This window comes from Esox lucius, chromosome 17 (genome assembly GCF_011004845.1).
Source record: "Esox lucius isolate fEsoLuc1 chromosome 17, fEsoLuc1.pri, whole genome shotgun sequence".
NCBI classification, from domain to species: Eukaryota; Metazoa; Chordata; class Actinopteri; order Esociformes; family Esocidae; genus Esox; species Esox lucius.
Genome location: NC_047585.1, coordinates 19,405,545 through 19,430,678, shown reverse-complemented (window position 1 = coordinate 19,430,678; position 25,134 = coordinate 19,405,545). Strand labels below are relative to the sequence as shown.

Below are 25,134 nucleotides of genomic sequence, written 5' to 3'. Positions count from 1 at the left end.
ACTACTCCTCAGCAGTTTTGAGTTTAATTACATTCTGGGTTCTCCAGACACTAATGATCCGCCATCGAGTCTGAGAGTCGCCGCTCTAAGTAGACTGAATAACAGCTGGAATTTCCCCCGAAACGCAGTAGTCCGCCCAACAAAAACACTTCTGGGACTGGTTCTGTGAGCTGTGTGAGTCACCCAGGGTGTTCCTGCAATGTTCCAGCAATGTCCGCACAATCACCAAGGCAGCGCTGCCCCCTTCATGCCGTTGAAGGAAACTGCTATTGGAAGATTTATTTTAAACCTAACTGCAAACCTGAAGGAGTTGGTTCGTCAAGAATTTGGTCAAATGTGAAGTCAATAGAGGCGCAGTGGAGAAGAACAGGAACAGTGTACCCTCCCCACCACCCATGTAATGGCATACCTAAACCACCTATTGAGATTTGTTATGGTGGTCCAGCGTTCGATGAGGTGAAAAGGACACTACAGACGTCTACCAATAAACAAGCTACCATTGTTTATTTTGACTGACAAATCAATACCTTGTTGTGATTTTCTTTTCACCTGTCAGTGGGCTGTTTGGAGTGCCAAAGGTGTATACAGTTTTTGTGTTTCCCTTTCATCCTTTTTCTCTCTGAACAGGGGACTCAACAAGCAAGGCTACAAGTGCAGACGTAAGTGTCTCTCTGACCTCTTGCCATTAAAATGTTTCTGCTTCATGGACTCTGCTTTGTAGCGGTATACTGTTCAGTCATTCACTTCAGAAAGTACACAGACGTTTATCGTATCCGTGAGCATCTTTACCATCAGCTGGCCTTAATGTGGACTTTTCTCTGTCCCAGAATGCAACGCCGCGATCCATAAGAAATGCATCGACAAAATAATTGGCAGGTGCACGGGGACGGCAGCCAACAGCAGAGACACTATGGTAAGCAACAAGACCTGACCTCCCATAACAACCTGCATTACTCCAACTACTTTCCACTGAATGTCATTTTGTATGTACTGGACCACGGTGCCAGGGGCTTCCCTGTGAAATATCAGGGGCCGACTCTTCAGGGTTTAGTCGTCGGTACTTCGCTGTGAAATATCAGGGGCCGACTCTTCAGGGTTTAGTGGTTGGGACTTCCCTGTGAAATGGCCTGAAAGGTCCCCACTCCCCAGGTCTTTAGGCATAGCCCTTAGCTAATATGGACTAACTCATTGCTGATATGTCCACAGTTCCAGAAGGAGCGCTTTAAGATTGACATGCCACATCGCTTCAAGACCCACAACTACATGAGTCCCACCTTCTGTGACCACTGTGGCAGTATGCTGTGGGGAATGGTCAAGCAAGGCCAGAAGTGTGAAGGTTGGGCTCTCCCTTCATGTCTTTATCTACAATACCCCCAATATTTAGCATCACAGTCCCTTTTCTCCGTCATAATGTTCACGTTTAATGTCTTAGTTTGCTTTTCTCTCTGCCATCAGACTGTTCTATGAACGTCCATCACAAGTGTCAGAATAAAGTGGGTAATCTCTGCGGAATCAACCAGAAACTTCTGGCTGAGGCCCTCAACCAAGTTAGCCAGGTGAGAAAGCCGGGGATATACGCCAGACCATAATGACATTTGTACATATTAATAATGTATTTTATAGAATCGTTAATGGACATTTCATAACCACATTGTAATGAGATTTTACCCCCTTCAGAGATCTTCAAGACGATCTGAATCCAACAGCTCTGAGTCAACAGACATAGGAATCTACCAGGACTTCAACAAAAGCCCAGGAGTAGACCTTAACGGTGAGTAGCAGTCATTTCTACAGCTGAGAGCTAAAGTTGTTCTGCGTTTTACACCGATCAGCCATAACATTATGACTGCTGACAGGTGAATAACACTGATAATCTCTTTGGCACCTGTCAGTGGGTGGGATATATTAGGCAGCAAGTGAACATTCTGCCCTCAAAGTTGATGCATTAGAAGCAGTAAAAATGGCCAAGCGTAAGGTTTTGAGCGACTTTGACAAGGCCAAATTGTGTTCGCTAGACGACTGGGTCAGAGCATCTCCAAAATTGGAGCCCTTGTGGGGTGTTCCCGGTCTGCAGTGGTCAGTACCTATCAAAAGTGGTCCAAGGAAGGAAAATCAGGGAACCAGTGACAGGGTCATGGGCGGCCATAACTTATTGATGCACATGGGGAGGGAAGGCTCTCTCGTGTGATCCGATCCAACAGACGAGCTCCTGTAGCTCAAATTGCTGAAAAAGTTATTTCTGGTGCTGATAGAAAGGTGTATCACAGTTTGTTTGCTTATGGGGCTGCATAGCTACAGACCAGTCACTGTGCCCATGCTGACCCCTGTCCACTGCCGAAAGCGCCTTCAATGGGCATGTGAGCATCAGAACTGGACCACGGAGCAATGGAAGGAGGCGGCCTGGTCTGATGAATCACTTTAACCTCACCTAGATGGCCGGGTGCGTGTGTCGCTTACCTGGAGAACACATGGCGCCAGGATGCACTATGGGAATTAGATGGAGGCAGTGTGATGCTTTGGGCAATGTTCTGCTGGGAAACCTTGGGTCCTGCCATTCATGTGGATGTTACTTTGACACGTACCACCTGCCTGAGCCTTGTTGCAGACCATGTGCACCCTTTCATGGCAACGGTATTCCCTGATGGCACTGGCTTCTTTCAGCAGGATAATGTGCCCTGCCACAAAGCAAAAATGGTTCCGGAATGGTTTGAGGAACACAACAATGAGGTCAAGGTGAGGTCAAGACTTGGCCTCCACATTCCCCTGATCTCAATGCAATCGAGCATCTGTGGGATGTGCTGGACAAACAAGTCTGATCCATGGAGGTCCCACTTCGTAAATTACAGGACTTTAAGGATCTGCTGCTAACGTCTTTGTGCCAGATACCACAGCACACCTTCAGAGGTCTAGTGGAGTCCATGCCTCGACGGGTCAGGACTGTTTTGGCGGAGATAGGTGGACCTACATAATATGGCAGGTGATCATAATGTTATGGCTAATCGGTGTAAACTGGGTGGATTGATCCTTGAATGCCCATTGGCCAAAAGGTGTTGTATATCAGAGCATATACTACAGAGCATATACTACGGGTATGCCACCATTTTCTATTTGTCCCATCCTAATTACTTAGTTAACTGCAATTTAATAGCAACAACGGCCCATTATGGTTTGTGGGACATAGCCAATTACAGCCCTTAACTGTGGTACAGTATATTGGCCATATACCACACCTCCTAGGGCCTTATTGCTTAAGGAATCCACAATATATGTAGAAGCTGTTTGTCCATCTATCAACATGAATGCATGTATGTGCTGTGTGTGTTAAGCAGAAGGCTATGAAAAGCTGTGGGAGGGTGGTAAGAGCCTTGTCCCTACCAACAAGCCCCGCCTCACCATCGACAACTTTGTGTTCCACAAGGTGCTGGGGAAGGGCAGCTTCGGAAAGGTAATATAGGCCCAAGACAACTGTGCTTGCTGTCTAAAAGTGTCTAGTGTACTTATCAACTGCTGACAGCTAGTCTACTTTAGTCTGTATTCTCTATTGTCCGAGTAGCAATAGCAACCCAGAGACTCTGTTCTTACAGTTGTTCAGTATGTTCAACAAAAGATAGGGTTGCAATATTCTGTGAACTTTGAAATGTCCCTGGTTTTACACAAAGTCCCTGGAAGTTCCTAGGATGTGTGTTTTCTCTCTGTGGGAGTATGATGCCTGACAAAATCACCCCTGTTCGGGGCTCCAGGTCCTGTTGGCTGAGCTGAAGGGACGAGGGCAATTCTTTGCTGTAAAGGCCCTGAAGAAGGATGTGGTTCTGATGGATGACGACGTGGAATGTACCATGGTGGAGAAGCGAGTCCTGGCTCTGGCATGGGACAACCCCTTCCTAACACACCTCTACTCCACCTTCCAGTCCAAGGTGACGCCCCTCCCCATCTCAATGGCTAAATATGTCCTTATAAGTGTCCATCCTCTATCACCACACCTCCAACACACGCAAACCTCCTGAAACCATTATTTCCTATGACTGACAGAGTCTCTATCCTTGTATGTAGGATAGCAGTGTAACTGATATTACTGTGTTTGTTTTTCTAGGAACACCTGTTTTTTGTGATGGAGTACCTGAATGGAGGAGACCTGATGTTCCACATACAGGATAAGGGTCGCTTTGACCTCTACAGAGCCATGTGAGTCTACTGATCTGTCTCACCCACCACCAGCCAAGTAGTTAGTTTGTCTCTGCCAGGGTTTTGGTTAACATCTGGCTATAGGTCTTTCATAAAGAAGATGCACAAACAAGTAATTTAGCCACTATGACTTTTCTTCCCAGGTTCTACTCTGCAGAGATCATAATTGGACTGCAGTTTCTCCACTCCAAAGGAATAATTTACAGGTGAACATGAATTTCCTCCTGTGTTAGTGCGTTATAGATGGACTTAATTGACTTAACTTAAGGAGCCGACTGAGCCCTCCCCATGTTCTCTTCCCTACTACAGGGACCTGAAGCTGGACAATGTGATGCTGGACAAGGATGGCCACATTAAGATTGCTGACTTTGGGATGTGCAAGGAAAATGTGTTTGGAGACAATCGGGCCACCACGTTCTGTGGGACACCAGACTATATCGCTCCAGAGGTGTGTGTAGACTAGATGTGGATATTTGGGGACCCAAAATACCCTTAAAAAGATAGGACAGTGTGAAAAAAGTTTGTGGGCAGGTCCCCACCAGGGACTATGCTAATTCCCGCTTAAGGGTTAGGTTAGGGGGAAAATGACAATTAAGTTACTGTCTGAATTGGGGTTACTTTTAGGTTTAGGGTTAGATTTAGATTAAGGCTAGGATTATATTTAGGGATAAGAGATAAAGAATGTGGCTTAGTTAGTTTCAAGGTCCCCACAAGGACAGAAAATCAAACGTGTGTGTGTGTGTGTGTGTGTGTGTTTTAGGTCTAACTATACTCATGGGGACCAAATATCCCCATGAGGCAAAGGTCAATTTCTGGCTCAAGGTTTAGGGTCAAACTTACAATTCATTATAGAGTTAGTTGGGGTTTCTTTAAGGTCCAAGCATTGCTGGTTAAGTTTAGGGTTAAGATTAGGCTTAACATCTAGGTAAAGTTTAGGCATAAATGTTACTTTATTGAGGTTAAGGTTAAGGTTAGGGTAGGGGTTAGGGTTATTTTCTGGTCCCCATGAGGATAGCCATACAAACGTGTGTGTGTGTGTGTGTGTGTGTGTGTGTGTGTGTCTTTCAATACAGTGTAGTGTTCCAAAAGCAATTTACACTTTCTCCTGTATTCATTAGTCTGTTTATTGATGTGGAGTGTAGTAGTAATATTCAATCTGTCTCTTCGTCCCTCCTCAGATCCTGCTGGGACAAAAATACACCTTCTCTGTTGACTGGTGGTCATTTGGGGTGCTGTTGTATGAGATGCTGATTGGCCAGTCGCCCTTCCAGGGTGATGATGAGGATGAGCTGTTTGAGTCCATCAGAATGGATGTGCCTCATTACCCTCGTTGGATAACCAAGGAGGCCAAAGACCTGCTGGAGAAGGTACACACATACTTTCCAGTTCCCTGCCATGTGTCGATTGCCTATAAGGCAGTTAGTTGGTTGCAGATGATGTAAAAGAAAGATACAAAGATAAATCATGTCATAACTTTTTCCACTTTTAATGTGACATATAATGTGAACAATTCAATTGAAAAACAAACAGATATCTTTGATGGGGGAGAAAGGAAAAATAAAAACCTTACAATAACCTGGTTGCATTAGTGTGCACACACTCTTATAACGGGGGATGTGGCTGTGTTCAGAATTAACCAATCACATTCAAACTCATGTTAAATAGAAGTCATTACTCTCCTGCCATCATTTAAAGTGACTCTGATTAATCACAAATAAAGTTCAGCTGTTCTAGTAGGATTTTCATGACATTTTCTTAGTTGCATCTCAGAGCAATAGCCCTGGTCCGCAGATAGCTACCAAAGCATCAGAGGGATCTCATTGTTGAAAGATATCAGTCAGGAGAAGGGTACAAAAGAATTTCCAAAGCATTAGATATACCATGGAACACAGTGAAGACCGTCATCATCAAGTGGAGAAAATATGGCACAACAGAGACATTACCACGAACTGGACGTCCCTCCAAAGTTGATGAAAAGACGAGAAGAAAATTGGTCAGGGAGCCTTCCAAGAGGCCTACAGCAACATTAAAGGAACTGCAGGAATTTCTGGCAAGTACTGGCTGTGTGCTACATGTGACAACAATTTCCTGTATTCTTCATATGAATGGGCTATGGAGTAGGGTGGAAAGACTGAAGCCTTTTCTTACAAAGAAAAACATCCAAGCCTGGATGAAGATTGCAACAACAAACATCAAGTCCCCCAAAAGCACGTGGGAAAATGTGTTATGTTCTGATGAAACCAAGCTTGAACTTTTTGGCCATAATCACCCAAAGAACACCATACCCACAGTGAAGCATGGTGGTGGCAGAATCATGCTTTGGCACTGTTTTTCTTCAGCTAGAACCAGGGCCTTAGTCAGGGTGGAGGGAATTATGAACAGTTCCAAATACCAGGCAATTTTGGCACAAAACCTTCAGGTGTCCGTTAGACAGCCAAAGATGAAGTTCACCTTTCAGCACGACAACGACCCAAAGCACACATCCAAATACAAAAAAGCATGTCTTCACCAGAAGAAGATTAACATTTTGGAATGGCCCAGCCAGAGCCCAGACCTGAATCTAATCGAACATCTGTGGGGTGATCTGAAGATGGCTGTGCACAGGAGATGACCTCGCAATCTGACAGATTTGGAGCGCTTTTGCAAAGACGAATGATCAAATATTGCCACGTCAAGATGTGCCATGCTAGTAGACTCCTACCCAAAATGACTGAGTGCAATAATAAAATCAAAAGGTGCTTCAACAAAGTATTAGTTTCAGGGTGTGCCCACTTATACAACCAGTTTATTGTGAGTTTTTTATTTTTCCCCCTCATAGATTTCTGTTTGTTTTTCAATTGAATTGTTCACGTTATAGGTCACATTAAAGGTGGAAAATGTTCTGACATGATATATATTTGTCTCATTCTTTTACATCACAAGAACCAGGTATTTTAACAGGGGTGTGTAGACTTTTTTTTATCCACTGTATTTTGTGCATGATACAAGAGATCTTTCCAACAATTATTTGTGATTTTCCAAGTTATTTTTTTACTTATAATTCATAATATCACAATACCAGAAGTATACATACACTAAGTTGACTGCTGTTAAATAGCTTGGAAAATTCCAGAAAATGATGTCATGGCTTTAGAAGCTTCTAATAGGCTAATTGACATAATTTGAGTCATTTGGAGGTGTACCTGTGGGTATTTCTCAAGGCCTACCTTTTTCTTCATAGAAAAATCAAACTAAATCAGCTTAGACTGTAGGGGGAAAAAAGTCTGGTTCAACCTTGGGAGCAATGTCCAAATGCCTGAAGGTACCACATTCATCTGTACAAACAATAGTATGCAAATATAAACACCATGGGACCATGCAGCCATCATACCGCTCAGGAAGAATACACGTTCCGTCTCCTAGAGAGGAACATACTTACTGCAAAAAGTGCAAATAAATCCCAGAACCACAGCAAAGGGCCTTATGTACATGCTAGAGGAAATGGGTAGAAACGTATCTATATCCACAGTAAAACAAGTCCTTTAATCAACATAACCTGAAAGGCCGCTCAGCAAAGAAGCCACTGCTCCAAAACCACCATAAAAACCCAGACTACGGTTTGCAACTACACATGGGGTCAAAGATTGTACTTTTTGGAGAAATGTCCTCTGGTTTTATGAAACTAAAGTTGAAGTGTTTGGCTATAATGACCATCGTTATGTTTGGAGGAAAAAGGAGGCTTGCAAGCCGAAGAACATCATCCCAAACATGGTTGGCACAGTTGGGATGCATGGGGTTGGCAGCATCATATTGTGGGGGTACAAACCTGACTCAGTTACACCAGGTCTTTCAGGAAGAATGTGCCATAATTCACCCAAATTATGGGTAGCTGGTGGAAGGCAACCCGAACCTTTTGACCCAAGTTAAACAATTTAAAGGTAATGCTACCAAATAATAGTGCATGTAAACTTTTGACCTACTGGGAATGTGATGAAAGGAACAGAAGCTGAAATCAATCATTCTCTCTACTATTATTCTGACATTTCACATTCTTAAGATAAAGTGGTGATCCTAACTGACCTAAGATAGTGAATTTTTACTAGGATTGAATGTCAGGAATTGTGACTGACTTTAAATGTATTTGGCTAAGGTGTATGTAAACCTCTGACTTCAAATGCACTGCTAAAAATGTTTTAAGGAACACGTAAATCATCACAGTATAACAACAAGTTATACTTCAGGGATATCAATCTGTCCAGTTAGGAAGCATAAGCGATTGTGAATCTGTGTCACCTGTTTTGGTGCAAATGAAAATGACAACAGGTGCACTGAAGAGGCAACAGAAAGACAACCCAAAAAAAGGCAATGGTTTTGCAGGTGGTGGGCTGACAATTGCTCTCTCCTTATCCTTCCTCACTGATTCTTCTCTACTTTTCCATTTTGCTAGTGTCCTTGTCACTACTGGTAGCATGAGGCGGTACCTGCAGCCCTTTCAGGTTGCACAGGTAGTCCAGGTCCTCCAGGATGGCACATCCATACATGCCGTCACAAGAAGGTTAGCAAGACCGGTATCTGCTCCTTTGTGCGAGGAGGAAAAGGGGGAGCACTGCCAGAGCCCTTCAAAATGAACTCCAATCGGCCACTGGTGTGCATGTTTCTGACCAAACTGTCAGAAATAGACTCCATGAGGGTGGCTCGAGGGCCCAATGTCCTCTAGTGGAACCTGTGCTCACAGCCAAGCCCTGGGTTCCTCCTGGTGCAGGACAATGCCTGGCTTCATGTACCAGAGTGTACCTGGATGACGAAGGCATTGATACCATTGACTGGCCCTCACGTTCCCCAGACCTGAATCCAAATGAAAACCTCTGGGATGTTATTTATCATTGGATCTGATGCCGAGTAGTAGCGCCACAGACTGTCCAGGAGGTCACTGATGCCCTGATCCAGGTCTGGGAGGAGATCCCCCAGGACACCATTCGCCGTCTCATCAGGAGCATGCCCAGACGTAGTTGAGAGTGCATACAGGCACATGGGGTCCATACACACTACTGAGTCACATTTTGAGTTGCCGTGATAGAATTCACGCAAGTTGGAACAGCTTGTGATTTCAATTGTTCTCTTTGATTTTCGGTATGAGTGTGAATCCAGCCCTCAATCGGTTGGTGATTTTGGTTTCCATTGACTGTTATGTCATTTTGTTCTCAACGAATTACACAATGTACAGTAAAGATATTGATCTGTAATGTATTTCCTTCAGCGAGACCCAATGTGTGATTTAAGGGTTCCCTTCATTTTTTTGTGCAGTGTATATTTGTTGAGCCGGACAGAAAAAAGGGTGACATTCTGGATTAGAGCCTTATATTAATCTTTTAATCCATTCAATGCCTTGAGTGTCCAGCAAGAATTATAGCAATTTTGACTTAACTGACCGAAAACTTATGGAGGACACTGCCTAAGACTAAAAAGGCTTCTCAGTGGTTGGTGTTATACCACAGCTAAGTGATGTGTGCGGGCACTTCACTATGCATTGTGCCTAAGAACAGCTCTTAGCTGTAATATCGGGCAATTAAAACATTAAAAGACCCTCATACGTTATTGCTTACATCAACCACAGATGTCACCCAATCAGTATTCAGATTACCTGGTTAAAAAATTAGGCACAAGTGTCTTTTAATGTGTTAATTGCATTTGTAACTGTTTATAAGAAGAGGCGTCTCACAAATTCATGCACCCGACTACATGCTTATCCCTAAGCTGCTGTTGTATTTATCCATATTTCCAGCTGTTTGAAAGAGACCCCAGTCGCAGACTAGGGGTGGTGGGCAACATCCGTGGACACTCCTTCTTCAAGACCCTGAACTGGATGGCCCTGGAGAAGAGGGAAGTGGACCCCCCATTTAAACCGAAAGTGGTATGAATTGGTTATTTGTCTTCTGTTGATTTTGAAACAGCCAGTTTGATGCTCTTACTTTGGATGTTTATACCAAATGGAATTCTTGGAGTTTTTATGTAAATATTGGTCTATTTTAAACTGACAGCTCTTTTCTGCCAATCACAGAAAGCCCCCAATGACTGCAGCAACTTTGATCGGGAGTTCCTGAATGAGAAACCCCGCCTCTCCCACACAGACAAGAATCTGATCGACTCTATGGACCAGGCAGCCTTTGCCGGCTTTTCGTTCATCAACCCCAAGATGGATGGCATGACAAATGTCAAATGAAAATAAAACGTGACTTCCTCATCTCTCTGGATGGAAGGAAGGGAGGAAGGTTGGAAGAAGGGAGATGGGAGGGAGGGAAGGATAGAGAGAAAGAAAGAGAGAGATAGAAAGAAAAAAGCAAGGAAGGAGGAGTCCAGTGTTGCATTTATTACTGTGGAGGGTCCAATCAATATTGGTGTCGTTCTTTTCCTTCTGATCAAACCTTGAATAAATATGAATCAGTCCGTGTACTGTACCTTATATACCAAGGCACTCACAGCTCAGGCTGTTTAATATGTTGCATGCTGGGACATCAGGGATCAAATGTGGCTCAAATATTACACGCCTGTGTTCTTCCTCTACTGTGTGTGTGTGTGTGTGTGTGTGTGTGTGTGTGTGTGTGTGTGTGTTTTAGCACTCACTGTGCGAATCTCTAGGAATGTCCCCCTAGCTGTACTAGCTACTTGGTTTTGGAGTCACATGCTGGTGCCAGTTATGAATTGTCTTTATGAAAAAAATATCTGTAGAGGGTAAGCTAATTGTAGACCACCCAAGAAACAGGACCAGTAGAGGATGCTCAGATTAACGCAGGCATGGATGGTCTCACTCACCTTTTAACTTCTGTATTTGTCTGCCCATACACATGATATAAAGCAAAAGAACCAACCCCTATGACACTGATTCCTAACTGAGTGAGTGTGAAACTGTGAGTGGTACATCTCAATGGAGGAAGTCTTAGTAATGGTACTGCACAGCGATTAATGGATATTGTATGTGTTGGAGGGATTCCTTTCGGAAAAGGATTGATAATTGGGCCTTGCGCTACTTGAATGTAGGTTTTGTAACAAAATTATAATGTATATGAAGTAAAAGTATATGTATATTGTCCTAAACAGATATTTGGTTTGCTATGGATTCAGACAATTTTTTTTTTACTGTTTTCATGTTTTACATCTGATTCTAAATAAACATGAAGTTAACTCCAAATGCTTGTCAGAATTCATTCATATTGTAGGCCATCAATCATTCTGTTATTGTATTCTCCAAAAGCCCTACTAGTTTGGTGTTTTATTTTGGCACATCTTTTTTTTTGTATGTATTTGTTTTATTTTTAAGACTTTGCCATCAATGGGGCACTATCTGATCAATTGGTTGTCACTACCCATCTACACAGAGTTGCCATAAGTAGGTAATAGGTTGACTACCCTGCCATCTAGTGGTCAGGTGCTATAAGCAATATCGACTGCGTCCGAACCTGGCTCCGAGGCCAACCACATTCCTGCAGTGAGCACAGCGAATGTCCTCTGAGTCCGCTCCCTTTTTTACCATGAGCGTTATTATAGGCCCACTGCACTCCTCAACAATGAGTCTTTGCGAAGACTCATGGAGCTATAAGCAATAAGCTAATTTTATATTCTACATGAAGCTATAAGCTAATGTTATATTATACATGAAGCTATGAGCTAATGTTATAGCTGCATGTTATAATACATATATCCAATGCTACTGAGGCTTTATTATCAGTGGAATGTGCAAGGCTCATCTCTGCAGCTACTTGTTATAGGGAAAATAAAAGTAGAACACATTTGTACTTTTATAGATTACAGTATATTAATGTATAGTTGATTTATTGTTCAAAACATTAGTGCATGTTCTTTCTATTTAATGCATTCCACTGTCAAAGACTGGTTCATCTTAGACATGTTATTTCTATTAATCTACCAAATGGATTGGACTTTGGTGGGGATTAATCTTTAACCATAGCCCAACGCCTGTATTGAGCCTACTTTTAACAAACGCAGCTATCCTAATCCACAACACTTTCACCCTGAAAGGCTTTTGTAAAAGCTCTACACCCAAACATTTCATAAACACCTTATCACGATATCACATATTGACTTTGTGATTGCAGAAATGCTCTGCTCTGCCATTAGAGATATATTTTCAATGTCACCATCTGCTGCATTATTTTGCGTTCGGTCGTTAATAAGAGGACAGATTTTTTTTTCAATTATAATTGCTGAATATGTATATTATGTGCAGAACAATGGAGCCAAATTAAGCAACTCGATGCGTTTCCTTTATGCGTTTTCAAGCCAAGTCGTTATGTATTTGTTTTACCATTCAACGAAATTGGTCGATTATTCATTTTCAAGTTAAACCATTAATAATAAAGTGTTGAATCCATAAGGGAATTTGTCAAACGAAGGCTATCCTCTGTCTCAGTAAACGTAAAATAATATGTTTGTTTCCCTCTGAAATTCCTGAATGAAAAGGAAAGCATTTCCTCTTTGTTTGTATCTGTTAATTCTGGTTTTAGATATGTCATGTTTTTATTGTGTTTGAAGATGGAAGTCTTTTTCCGTTCTCAAAGCCTACAATATCAGCTACCCGGGCTTAGAACGTGGATATAGGCGGCAGAACATGCGCAGTGGCAGTTTGTGCCATATTGGAATGAGGTCGTGAACGACTAGGCGGAAAGAGACGGCATCTAAAACCGACTTGAAAAACTATTTACTGGTAAGAATCAGATTTTGTGACCAAATACTCACATACTATATTTTGTTTACGAAGAGCTTAATGTGCTAGAATGCATTTTGGTGCTCTCTGCGTCTTTTTTCCCGTCTCTAAAAAAGATGACTCGGGCTCGGTCGAGTGTAAGCGCCCTTATTGCTTGCTACGGTGTAGAGCCTATTGCTCAAGCCATGACGTTTCAGTAACTTGACTTGGTCACAAGCGTTTTTAGCATGTGCCGAATCAGCCGCATTTGACCGCGGTGCCTTTGAAATCGTAACTGACCTATGGGTTACAGCGTAAACACAGAGGTTATGTCATTTATTTTCTTTCTTGCGTTCGGCATGATTCTCTTTAGTGCACGTTCCAGTGTTGAAAGTTGGATAATCGGCGCTCGTGTCTGCATAGCTCTTGCCCATGTATTGCCGAATATTGCGGTTAGCAAGCGTGAAAATAATTGAAAGCGTCTGGCGAAAATTCATTTTAAATGTTCATACTGAAATTAATAAATGTATTTACTTGAATATCGATCTTTTATAATAAGGATTGCACAAGCTTGATAGACGAGTACGGATGTATTTTAGCCTACTTTAAATCAAATAGGCCTGGCTATTCTTTAGAAAAAATATAGCGTAGTTTTGATTTCATTGTTGTTCATTGAATATGCCTTACATATAAATGATACCAAATTACGTAGGCTACTCTAAGCACTAAGCTACCGATTTCTGCCCAAATGCTCCAAGTTCCCAGTTATGCAACTTGAGTCGTCGCAGCAACGTTGTTTTAATTGACCGGCCGCTATAAACGGTGACATGTTTCAATAGACGTGTCCAACCTAAAATATAACGTTTTGTAATTTGACTTGACAACAATAAAATTTGTTTTAAGCAATAAAACTGTCAACTTTGATAATTCACTGTTGCCACTGCTCAAGGTAGAAATTGTTTTGGGCATACTGTTCTCTGTCTATTTAGGCCTATACAAAATCCAGTTCAAATAGCACTTTTAACAGTGCAATGTACAATGACACTGAAGGGGTCCCAGGCACCCAAACAATATCATCGTGTCCCGAGCCTACTTAACAACGGCGATATGCAAGCTGAAATACAATCTCCCAAAGAACAAGTAGCTGGTGTGAAGGCCAATTGCTCATAATAAAGATTAATAAACACATAACCCTAGAGAATGCACATATTATTGCAGTGTTGTTACACTTGATGAAAATCCTCACAATAGTCCAAGTTTATTCATGACATAACTCTGTCAGTAATATATTTGATTACATTTCCCAAAACCTTGGGTGACCAGTCAATGCATTTCTTTTGCTAGCATTTCTTGCCCAGCGACTCCTCTGTGACTCAGATTACTTCATTCAGTCGGTGGCATGTTAAGCACTGATTGTATGATCCAATAAGAGCAAGGAGGCGGCTGTAAAGATTGTCTGGTGTATTTTTTTTAATGCATTTTAGTTTCCGTTTCAGAGTGAGTAAGTGAATTTCTTCTAGTGTGGTATTGTAACGGAGAGAGACAGGCGGGCATGCAGTCTGGTGGTGTGTGTGTGTGTGTGCATATGGTGTGTGTGTGCGTGTGTGCCTGTGTGTGTATGTGTGTCTGTGTGTGTGTGCCTGTGTATGTGTGTGTGTGCATGCGTGTGTGTGTGTTGGTCCTGGGTAGGCCTCTGTTAAATGACTGGGGAAGTTGTTAGTCTTCCTGTTCACTTTAGTGATTAAGTGACAGTTGTTTAACAGTATTAGCAGAATATCCTCAAATTTCCGCTCATTAAAAAAATACTAAACATTGCTTAAACTGTGTCGCATATTCAAATAATACAAAATTTCCATTATTTTTTAAATGTTTTTAGGGATAATCAGGTATTAGGATCTGGCCCAACACTGTCGGCAGGCTCTTTGTAGAGTGCTAAATGGCTCTGCTGCTCTTTTCATCCTCCCTGGTGTTTGAGACGCAAGTGTGACCTCCAGCACAATGAGGCCCTCTGCGCTGTCTGTTTCAGAAAGTTCTGTCAGGCTTGCGTGTGTGCGTGTGTGCGTGTGTGTGTGTGTGTGTGTGTGTGTACTCCGAGGACAAGCGGGGTCATGTGTGAAAGGCTGGACTGATCCTGGGTCGTGGTGTCCGGGTGGTGGTCAGTGGGGTCCTGTCTGATAGCCGTCTCCTCTTTAATAGAGACATCAGACATGACAAAGACAGGCCTGACAGCCCTGCTGAATGGAGCTGCAGTGACAGAGCAGCTACCCTCAGCATCCTATACACAGACCTCTGTGCTATTGTCATGTGTAATGCTCTCTCATGCCCAGTATATGAATGCCATTTCTCTTGTTTTGTTAAGTTATTTCATCTGCTTTGTTGTCGGATTGGCCATAAGCTTACGGAACCACTTTGGTGTCAGTTATCTTTTTTCATATCTTTGGTCTTATTTAGGGTAACCAATATGTTTAACTCCTGTCTCATATTTCAGCAAGTTAGTAACTAAGTTTGGTATATTTTACAAACCTGTACCAAACAGGTTGTGTTTTCACATCTCTCACACACATTGTTAACTTTTAAAATGAAAAAATGCCAAACATACAGTCATAAAATTGTCTTTGTACTGGAGTCATAAAAAGGTTTGACTACACAGGGGGTGTGTAGTCAAACCTACTGTCCTACTTGTGTAAGTCAAGCATATTTAGATTTTCCATAGAATAATATGTCTTCCTCTTCCACATATCCTGAAGACCTGGGCAGCAGGAGGAGCCAACATGAGTCATGAGTTGCTGGAGTCTGGTGAGTAATAACAAGGACCAGCTGCTTTGTTACAGGTGTAAAGAGATTTCTGACGTAACATAATGAACGCATGCTCGTATTGTAGACGGGGATTCTAGTCAGGATGTGTCTGACTTCAACTGGGATGAGTACCTGGAGGAGAACGAGGCCGTGTCTGTGCCCCACCATGCCTTCAAACATGTGAGTACCTAGATTGTTCACCTTCATCCGCTGAAGAACAAGTCAGTACCCACTGCCTACTGATCCCACGTGATTCTCCCCAGGTGGATCAGGGCCTGCAGACGGGCCTGACTCCAGGTATGAAGCTGGAGGTGTGTGTGCGTTCGGAGAGCGACCAGCCTTACTGGGTGGCCACCATAATCACCACATGTGGTCAGCTGCTGCTCCTGCGCTATGAGGGCTACCAGGACGACCGCCGGGCCGACTTCTGGTGTGACATCATGACGGCAGACCTCCACCCACTGGGCTGGAGCAGGGAGCAGGGCAAACCCATGAGGCCCCCTGAGGGTGAGAGAGCCAGGCCTGGGGAGGGAGCTGTTGTTCTGTTATACGACCACTCCCAACTAGCTGTACCGGGATTATTACAGGGCTGTAGTTACATGGAAACCTAGAAGTAATTCAAGGACATTTCCAAGGCCTCCTTTTCAACATTGTCTCCGTCGCCCTCTTCAGGTGTGAGAGAGAAGCAGCCAGACTGGGAGGGTGTCCTGGAGAAAGCCCTGGCTGAGAAGTGCACTGCCCCAGCCAACCTGTTAGAAGGGGTGAGAGAGGCTCGCTTATAACCGTGAAACGACTGGGAATGTATTGAAAATGAGCCTGGGCTTAGAAGTCCTTTCTGTGTTTGTGTGTGTATGTGTGTGTGTGTGTGTGTGTGTGTGCGCGCGAATGTGTTTGCAGCCCCAGCGTGGAAAGGACCCGGTGGACCTGCTCTGCCCAGGCTGCAGCGTGGAGCTCCAGGACGGCACTGACCCCGCGGTTGCTTGGGGCGCTGAGGTGGAGGAGAACGTGGGTGGCAGGCTGAGACTACGCCTGGCGGGCACAGAGGGGCTCTCTCTCCACCCTCACTCCACGCGCTGGGTCTACTACCTGCACCCCTGCCTGCACCCACCTGGCTGGGCCAAGAAGCATGGCCACGCCCTAAGGCCTCCTTCAGGTAAACTTGTCTTTGTAGAATAGAACTCGGAGGAATTCGCATTCAAGGTGCGAAAAGCTAAATACGATTCATGAATGAATCAGAGCTGGTGGTTTTTAGTTTTTATCGTAATTGTGTGTGTGTGTGTGTGTGTGCGTGTGCGTGCACCCGCTTGGTTGCTTGTTTCAGCCTTGGTCAGCCTGCACACAGAGGAGGAGTGGGATGAGGTCAGGCAGAGGATCATCGGGCAGTCTGATGATAATGCCCTCTCGGATGAGTTCTCCAAGGTAAAGGCCCTATGGACTATAACCCACTAGCATTTCAGGGACCCTTCTGGAACATGGGTGCTATATTGATCCTTCCCATGCCACAGGACCGGCCTGCCATAGCTGCCCACTGCTTCGCTGAGGGGATGAAACTGGAAGCTGTTGACCCCGCGTCCCCTTTCTGCATCAGTCCTGCCACCGTTACCAAGGTAACAAGCAATTTACTGTCAGACTCTCGCCTAAGGGTACGACTGGTCTGGATGGAGGCTCTCGGCCCCGTCAAACAGTTCCTCCATATTGTTGCTGCCTGTTCAGTCCACTCAGGTCAGTGGTCACCTCAGGGCTAAGCGAGCACAGATGAATCCTGACACAGGACCTTTGCAAACTTCGGGAGCCTAACCACTCCAAGCCGACTGATCTGGGAGAAATTGTGCCACGTGCCACATTTTGCGCTGCATGAGGATTCACTGCTGTTGCTGTTTTTTGACAGTTGCCACGTGTGATTGTTTATGTGTGAAAATACGTTTTATCCATATTAATGGGGATTAGGTACACGACTGTAGCATTGGTTGAAATAACTGGAGGCAGAAAAGTGGGTTAGGATTTGGTCAAGTGTACCGGACCTTGAAGGTTAGGCAGTATCCACACTCTTATCATTATTCCTTCATTCTATTCTGGGAATAACACCATTACTGGCAAACAGACAAAAAAACACTAATGCCTATTACTGGAATGCTAACAAAGTACTTGTTTCTTTGTAGAGACTGTTAACTTATAGTGCCACACAGTGCTAAAAAATCCACAATGTTTAAAACACTTTAGTTAGCTTGTTAAAAAGCAGCAAACAGTATAATTATCTTAAAATCTGAAATTATATTGCCTACTTGTTATATGAAACATGTGAAACAAATAAACTGGAACTTATTTATCTAGTCACTATATAACGATTTTGATAGCGTTGACATGGAATTATATTCTGTTGTAATGATTATTTTACTGAGGCTTTCTTTTATGTTCAAGCATTATAAAGAACGCACAAGTAGCATTCTAGCATTCTTCTTGTAAATAAACTTGTTTGTGAAACAACACGACTTGCAGGAGGGAGGCAAAATTGTATGCAACTAGCACCGCTCACAGACGTTAATTAACCCTTCAACAACATTACAAATAGCCTATTCAAGTTTAACCTGACATGGTAACATTTCTGCAGCTGTATTTAACAAAGCCATTGGTTAATCTTTCAGCAAGGTTTTATTCTGAAGGAGTGATTTCCGACAGCAGTTTAACCTCTTTGCAAGTATATCTTGCAAATGTTTTTCAATTTTCTTTTCCTCTCTCTCTTTTTCATTATTATTCTTAGCAACAAAAAAAACGTTCTAAAATGGAATTCCATTAGGCCAATAGAGTCATGGATTCAATGTTTAATCTTGAAAGGCAAGAATGAAAAAAATATATACCCAATTATGCACTTCACTCTACTTGCTGCTTTCCGCCCTCACTCCATTCTACAATCTGTATTGTTCTCTTGCCTTAGGTTAATAGCCTAACTACCACATACGGTGAGTTTTTGTACATGAATAACCTGGCCAATGGCAAATAGGGAATTTAGGGAATAGACCATTTAGAATGTTACTCGGCTTGTTGCTCATTGCTCTTCATGCTTGTCTGCTGGTAAACCCAGGCAGCGCGATTCAAATTCAAATCTAGTAAATAATAGTTTTGGACATAGTCATTTCATAGATGCTTGTGTTGTCCCATGGCCTGGGTTCTCAGGATAAATGTGGCTGTATGTTGGTGTTATGGTCATGCCGCAAGGGGAGGGTAACTTCAGCAGACAGGTGCGTGATGTGATATACCTTCTCTCTCCTCTTCAGGTGTTCAGTGACCAGTACTTCCTGGTAAAGATGGATGATCTCCGCGGTGATGATTCAGCGTCAGAGGGCGGCGGGCGGTCCTTCTTGTGCCACAGGGACAGTCCTGGGATATTTCCTGCCCAATGGAGCCTGAAGAACGGCCTCTCGCTAAGCCCCCCTCCAGGTAGGAAAACCCCAGGAACATTTGCAGAGCTACTTTTGAACCTGTGTTCAAGTGTTTTTATAGGTCTTAGCTAATTCTGTTGTGGTCCCTATCTTCTCTAACTTTTTGTAGGGTACCAGGGGCAGGACTTTGACTGGGCCGACTATCTGAAACAGTGTGAGGCTGAGGCAGCTCCCCAGAACTGCTTCCCTACCGTGAGTCAGGCTCACACAACAATGCATGAGTGTGTAGCATGAGTGAACCAGGGACGTATATTTCCTGACACTTCTCTGACCACCTCTCAGGAACAGTCTGACCACAGCTTCAAAGTGGCCATGAATCTGGAGGCCGTCAACCCACTTTCACCTGAGCACATTCACGTGGCAACAGTAACCAAGGTCAAAGGGCAACATATCTGGCTGAGCCTGGAAGGTGAGAACCAGCTATGCCTTATATCTGAGCTTTGCATTTTTAAAGTCTGCATCCAATTTGAGTGTGCTAGATCATTAATAAGTTATGTATGTCTAAATAATTTGTGTGTCTGTGTACAGGGCTGAAACAGGCTATGCCAGAGCTGATAGTTCATGTCGACTCGTTGGACATATTCCCTGTCAGCTGGTGTGAAACGAATGGTTACCCCCTGCTGTACCCCATCAAGCCCAAAGGTGGGGGTTCCAAAATTGGATCACTCTGTGGTCCTCTCTTTAATCTGAATGGGGTGCACATGTGCGTGGAAGTGTTACAATTAAATTCACATTGTTTGTCAGTGCTGTGTTTGGTTTTGGTGTAGTTTTATTAAAGGTGATTATACTTTAACTTACAGTTGAGAAGCAGAGGAAGGTTGCTGTGGTGCAGCCTGAGAAACAGTAAGTGGGTCTAAGGAGAATTAAATAATCTATCGTTTCTGTTCATTGGCTCAACTATCAATTAACATTTCTGTCCCATGCACTTGACCCCTAACCTTTATCTTTATCACCACAGACAAGCACCACCCAAATCTTCATCTCCTGATGCACTCAAGCAGCAGATTTCCAGCCAATCAGAAACTGGTGAGGGTTCTTTTTCTCATCTAGACATCCCAGAAAAATACATTATTTATGTTTCTGAGGTGAGTTGGTGCATTCACACTGTGTGTGCTCTGTTGGTGTACAGGGCAAGGGAACGGAAAGTACTGCTGTCCCAAGATATACTTCAACCATCGCTGCTTTTCTGGCCCCTACCTGAACAAGGGCCGCATTGCTGAGCTACCCCAGTGTGTCGGTCCTGGCAACTGTGTCTTAGTGCTCAAAGAGGTGAGGAACACCTGACTGTTACTGAAACAACCTTTCCACTATATCATGTTAATTGTTACAGTGCCCATAGTATATCTACACCCCTTGAATCTTCTCACATTTTGTTGTGTTGGTGCCTTAGAGTTTCATGCATTTAAATGTTTTTTGGCATTATTGACACACCACACTCAGCACTTAACGGAATTTATTAATGTGAAAGGAAACTGTATGTTATAAATACAAAACTGACATAACATAATTGGATTAGTCTCCATCCCCCTTGTTATATCAATCCTGATTCACATGATTTTGCTCAACCACCGAGGAGCTTTCAAAATAATCACAGGAGTATAAAAGATATATCCCTTAAAGCACAGTCAAGACAATTTATTGAGAAGTCGAAGGTGTATGAAACCACCAAGACCATGCCTAGATGAGGCCATCCCTTCAAAACTGGATGACTGACCAGGAAGAAGACTGCTCAGACAGTAGTAATTGCAAATTTGACAACGCTACATGCTTTTATGGCCAAAACTGGTTGTGTGCATTGTCACAATAATATCCCTAGCCAATTACTCAAGAAAGCCCATCTTGAATCCCATTTGAAGTATGCCAGAAATTACTGAGGATTTTATAGCAATTTGGAAAAGGGATTTGTGGTCTTATAAAATGTAACTTTTTTTACATGCAAAGCATAACACCCAAAAACGTAGAAGCAGTATCATGTTATGGGGATGTTTCGCAACATCAGAGATTAGGGCACTTAAGATAAAATATGACCTGCTGCCCTCTGCAAGAAAGCTGAAAGTCAGACGTCAAAGCTACATTTGGTTGGCTGAGAAATACATTTGTAAATGTCCTTGAGTGGCTCAGTCAGAGCCCCAACCTCAATCCAATCAAATATTTATGATATGACTTCTGCTAATTGATGCTCCCCAGGAACTTGATAGATTAGGAGAATAATAATATTTTGCCAAATCTAAATGTGCAAAGTTAGTAGAGAACTATCCCAAGACACTCACTGCTGTAATGACTGCAAGAAGTGCTTCCAGCTAGTATTAATAAGGGTGAAGAATTAACCAATTATTTTATTTCAGTTTTGCATTTTTCATAAATAATTTTCTAAATAATAACAAATATCCCCTAAAAGTGTGTAGTATGTTGTGTGTATATAAATGGGTGGGAAAAAAATCCTTATTACATTTCACTATCTAAAAAAAATCCAGACAGACTCAGAACAGTATCCATGCTAATCCCCTCTGTCTCCCTGTTTAGGTGTTGACTCTGCTGATCAACTCAGCCTACAAGCCCAGCCGGGTGCTCAGAGAGCTGCAGCTGGACCAGGAGGGCCGCTGGCATGGCCATGGAGAGACACTCAAAGCCAAGTGAGGATTCTATATAATGTCATTACTATTAACCTATGAACTTTTTACTTAAAATCACTTTTAAACTTTTCTACTATCTGAATTTTGTGCTGGGTCTGGCTAAACGGTCCTGGCGTTGGTAACCAAAGATTCTGTTTATGACCGGTAGGTACAAGGGGAAGAGTTACCGGGCTACAGTGGAGATTGTGCGTACGGCAGATCGTGTGGCTGAGTTCTGTAGGAAGACTTGCATCAAGCTGGAATGCTGCCCCAACCTGTTTGGACCGCGCATGGTGCTGGAACGCTGCTCAGAGAACTGCTCTGTGCTCACTAAGACCAAATACAGTACGTGACCTAGTCAAACTCTAGATCAAAGACACACGATGGAAAACTCTTAATTCAGAAATCAGGTATGATGGAGAAACTGGGCAATAAAAGCTGAAAAGCTAGGGAAAGGAAGAGGAACCAGTTTCTGTTTTATGTGTGCTTGGTTATCCACCTATGTTGATATTATGGTACTGAATGAGGAGTGAGATAGTTATATTGAATTGATCCCTGCAGCTTATTACTATGGTAAGAAGAAGAGTAGGCGAGTAGGCCGCCCTCCAGGGGGGCACTCTAACCTGGAAGGAGGGGTGAAGAGGAGAGGAAGGAGGAGGAAGAGGCGGAAACAACTCTTCGTCCATAAGAAGAGACGCTCCTCAGCCTCACTGGACAACACCCCTGCCGGTTCACCTCAGGTAACACAGCATGCATGTCCAAACATACACACACACATAAATGCACAAAGAAACACTGTATACAGAGCTCTTTAAACGGAACCATCCTTTTAACACAGGGCAGTGGAGAAGAGGAGGATCTGGATGATGAAGACTCTCTGAGTGACGACACTGGCTCTGAGCTCCAGGATGATCAGGATGATTCTGAATATTCAGTTGGGAAGTCCCAACCACCCACCCCATCCCCCTCACCTCCCACAACGCCCAGGCCGACCCGAAAGCGCAGGAAACCTCGCTCACCATCCTACTCTGATGATGAGAACCATCCACCTTCACCAAAGGTAAACGACTGTAATTCTGTATACCTCGTCTGAAGAATCAGTTTCTGTTGCATCATACTAATTGAAGGGCAGCATAAGATCCACAGATCCATCCTTCCTGGTGTAAACGGGACAGGCTGGTAGCAGTGCAGTAATGGTATAAGGAAGGTTTTCCTGGCAGACGGGTCTTTGATACGCCACCATGTATCGGAACATTGTTATGGTTCAGTTGCATCCCTGGATCACGACGGTTTACCCTTCATCACATGGATACTTCCAGAAGGATTATACCACATGTCACACAGTACTTACTGTCTCAGAATTGTTCCAAGGACCAGACAGTGAGTTGTGTTAACACAAGTAGACAGGTCTCAAACCATTATAGGATCTTTGGGATGATATGGAACTTGTTTGCAGCATAAATGTACCACCATCCTACCTGCATCAAATGCATAATGCCGTTTGGAATCGACTAACATCCATGTGGAATCGACTAACATCCTAATGGACTCACATCCATGTGGAATCGACTAACATCCTAATAGACTCACATCCATGTGGAATCGACTAACATCCTAATGGGCTCACATCCATGTGGAATCGACTAACATCCTAATGGACTCACATCCATGTGGAATCGAATAACATCCTAATGGACTCACATCCATGTGGAACATTTCTGGCACCTTGCAGAATCAGTGTCCCAAGGAATTCAGGCTGTTCTAGAGGCAAGGTTGGGCCAAACCCAGTACTAGATGGGTGTACCTAATAAACTGTCTCAGTGTATACATTACATTACATTATCCTTACCATATACTGGATTGTCCATTTAGATTGACATTCATTTTGTGAAGCCAACAGAAAAATACACACCAAACACAACACTGTAATACAGTATATTAAGCCTGAAAAACATTGGAAATACTGCATGAAACTGAATGCTGGTAATCGTTCAGTCTCTGCGGTACTGTCTGACAGTGGGCTACTGTTTGTCTATGCCATATTATTTTTGTCAAATAAAGAAAGTGATAACTGAATCTGTGTTTTGCATTTGTTTTTTGCAGAGCTTGAGAGCCGAGGTTCCCCAGAAGCTTTGCTTGGACACCAGTCCCCTGGAGTGGACTGTGACCGATGTAGTACGTTTCATTAGGACCACGGACTGTGCTCCCCTGGCACGCATTTTCATGGATCAGGTATTGAACACACACTCGCAACCCCCCCCCCCCCCCCCCCAACACACACACACAATGATTTTCTCAACTATATTACTGTGCATAGTGTCGCCAAAATCTTTTGTCATCATCGTCTAACCCCATGGCCATGTTTGTGTTTTTAGGAGATTGATGGACAGGCTCTTCTCCTGCTCAACCTGCCCACAGTGCAAGAGTGTATGGACCTGAAACTGGGACCAGCCATAAAGCTTTGTCACCATATCGAGAGGGTCAAACTGGCATTCTACCAACAATTTGCGACATAGCGGAGGGTTCGAAACTAAGACAAACATTACATGCAGTCAGTAAGATGGAGTGACTCTATAACTGATTTAACAATGGACTTCCGTATGACCTGGAACCCAGCACAGCAGCAACAGTCATGCATGGACTTCAGATGGATCAAGACTTTTTGTTATTTCCTGTTTTGTTTTTTTGGTTGTTGTTGCTATTTCTACTGTATGGTCAGAGAGTTTTGGCTCGCTGTATACACCTCAATGTGACCCAAAGTCTCAAATGAAACCTGGTTTCATTTAATGAAAGTGTGGACATGGATCTAAGCACAAAGACAAACAAACCATGGACTGTATTGTGGTATTTAAACTGTACATAGAAAGGTGTATTTGTATATAGTGTACTTTAAAAGCTCTTCTAGTGCAACAGGGTGATTAATGGTTATAGCTTGATTTTCTAAGAAAAAAATATTTGAAAGTGTCTGTACAAAGGCATTTCAAAGGGTAGACAAATTTGAGATTGGAAAAAGCCTAAAGAAAGCACTATCTACTGTTTGACAGCCTTTTCGTCATATTTGAGAGGGATTTGAATTTAATTATATTAAAAACATCAGGGCCTAATAAAAGCATTTGGATGTGTTTTTGAGATAATTCTAATCATTTGATGGTTTTCCTTTTGTATTACTACTTTTGGTGGACTACTGGATATTGTGTGGTGTTTTATTTTCGTGAGCCAACTGTGTTTCCGTTTTAGTTTACCTCGTAAAGCGGTCTCTACCACCTTTACATTGGAAAAACGATGAAATTGATTAATTTGATTTTTTATCTATGGTTGTTTAACATAATTGCCATTTAAAGAATATGGAATAAAAGCCTGAATCTCATCCCTAGATCGTTCCTACACTTCCCAAGATATATGTTTTCACGTTGATCACATGGACCTTTAG

General features: G+C 43.1%; 2 protein-coding genes across 2 annotated transcripts in view; both read left to right on the top strand.

Moving 5' to 3' along the window:
* Positions 1-11,347, top strand: part of prkcdb (protein kinase C, delta b) — a 31,520-nt gene extending 20,173 nt beyond the window's left edge. Inside the window, exons 5-17 of the mRNA XM_010881809.5 lie at positions 628-659; positions 828-913; positions 1,207-1,336; positions 1,456-1,556; positions 1,678-1,771; positions 3,330-3,445; positions 3,741-3,914; positions 4,091-4,182; positions 4,326-4,388; positions 4,492-4,630; positions 5,361-5,549; positions 9,944-10,072; positions 10,220-11,347. Coding sequence (XP_010880111.1) covers positions 628-659; positions 828-913; positions 1,207-1,336; positions 1,456-1,556; positions 1,678-1,771; positions 3,330-3,445; positions 3,741-3,914; positions 4,091-4,182; positions 4,326-4,388; positions 4,492-4,630; positions 5,361-5,549; positions 9,944-10,072; positions 10,220-10,381 — 1,507 coding nt within the window. The 3' untranslated portion in view covers positions 10,382-11,347. The remainder of the gene's footprint in view (positions 1-627; positions 660-827; positions 914-1,206; positions 1,337-1,455; positions 1,557-1,677; positions 1,772-3,329; positions 3,446-3,740; positions 3,915-4,090; positions 4,183-4,325; positions 4,389-4,491; positions 4,631-5,360; positions 5,550-9,943; positions 10,073-10,219) is intronic.
* A 1,447-nt stretch (positions 11,348-12,794) lies between these two features.
* Positions 12,795-25,084, top strand: sfmbt1 (Scm like with four mbt domains 1). Its single transcript, XM_010881810.3, has 21 exons — positions 12,795-12,880; positions 15,607-15,655; positions 15,741-15,835; positions 15,919-16,162; positions 16,328-16,416; positions 16,553-16,808; positions 16,977-17,074; positions 17,161-17,262; positions 18,928-19,090; positions 19,202-19,284; positions 19,375-19,501; positions 19,621-19,734; positions 19,893-19,935; positions 20,051-20,118; positions 20,222-20,361; positions 21,616-21,725; positions 21,874-22,049; positions 22,266-22,444; positions 22,543-22,764; positions 23,808-23,936; positions 24,080-25,084. The coding sequence occupies exons 2-21, from the start codon at positions 15,631-15,633 to the stop codon at positions 24,218-24,220; spliced, it is 2,604 nt and encodes an 867-aa protein (XP_010880112.1). The 5' UTR covers positions 12,795-12,880; positions 15,607-15,630; the 3' UTR covers positions 24,221-25,084.
* The last annotated feature ends 50 nt before the right edge of the window (positions 25,085-25,134 follow it).

Excerpts from the sequence above, each read along its gene's own strand:
- sfmbt1 (XM_010881810.3), top strand. The coding sequence starts at position 15,631 with ATGAGTCATGAGTTGCTGGAGTCTG. Across the intron at positions 17,263-18,927 it reads GTCCTGCCACCGTTACCAAG|GTGTTCAGTGACCAGTACTT; the intron begins GTAACAAGCAAT and ends TCTCCTCTTCAG. Across the intron at positions 19,502-19,620 it reads TATCTGGCTGAGCCTGGAAG|GGCTGAAACAGGCTATGCCA; the intron begins GTGAGAACCAGC and ends GTCTGTGTACAG.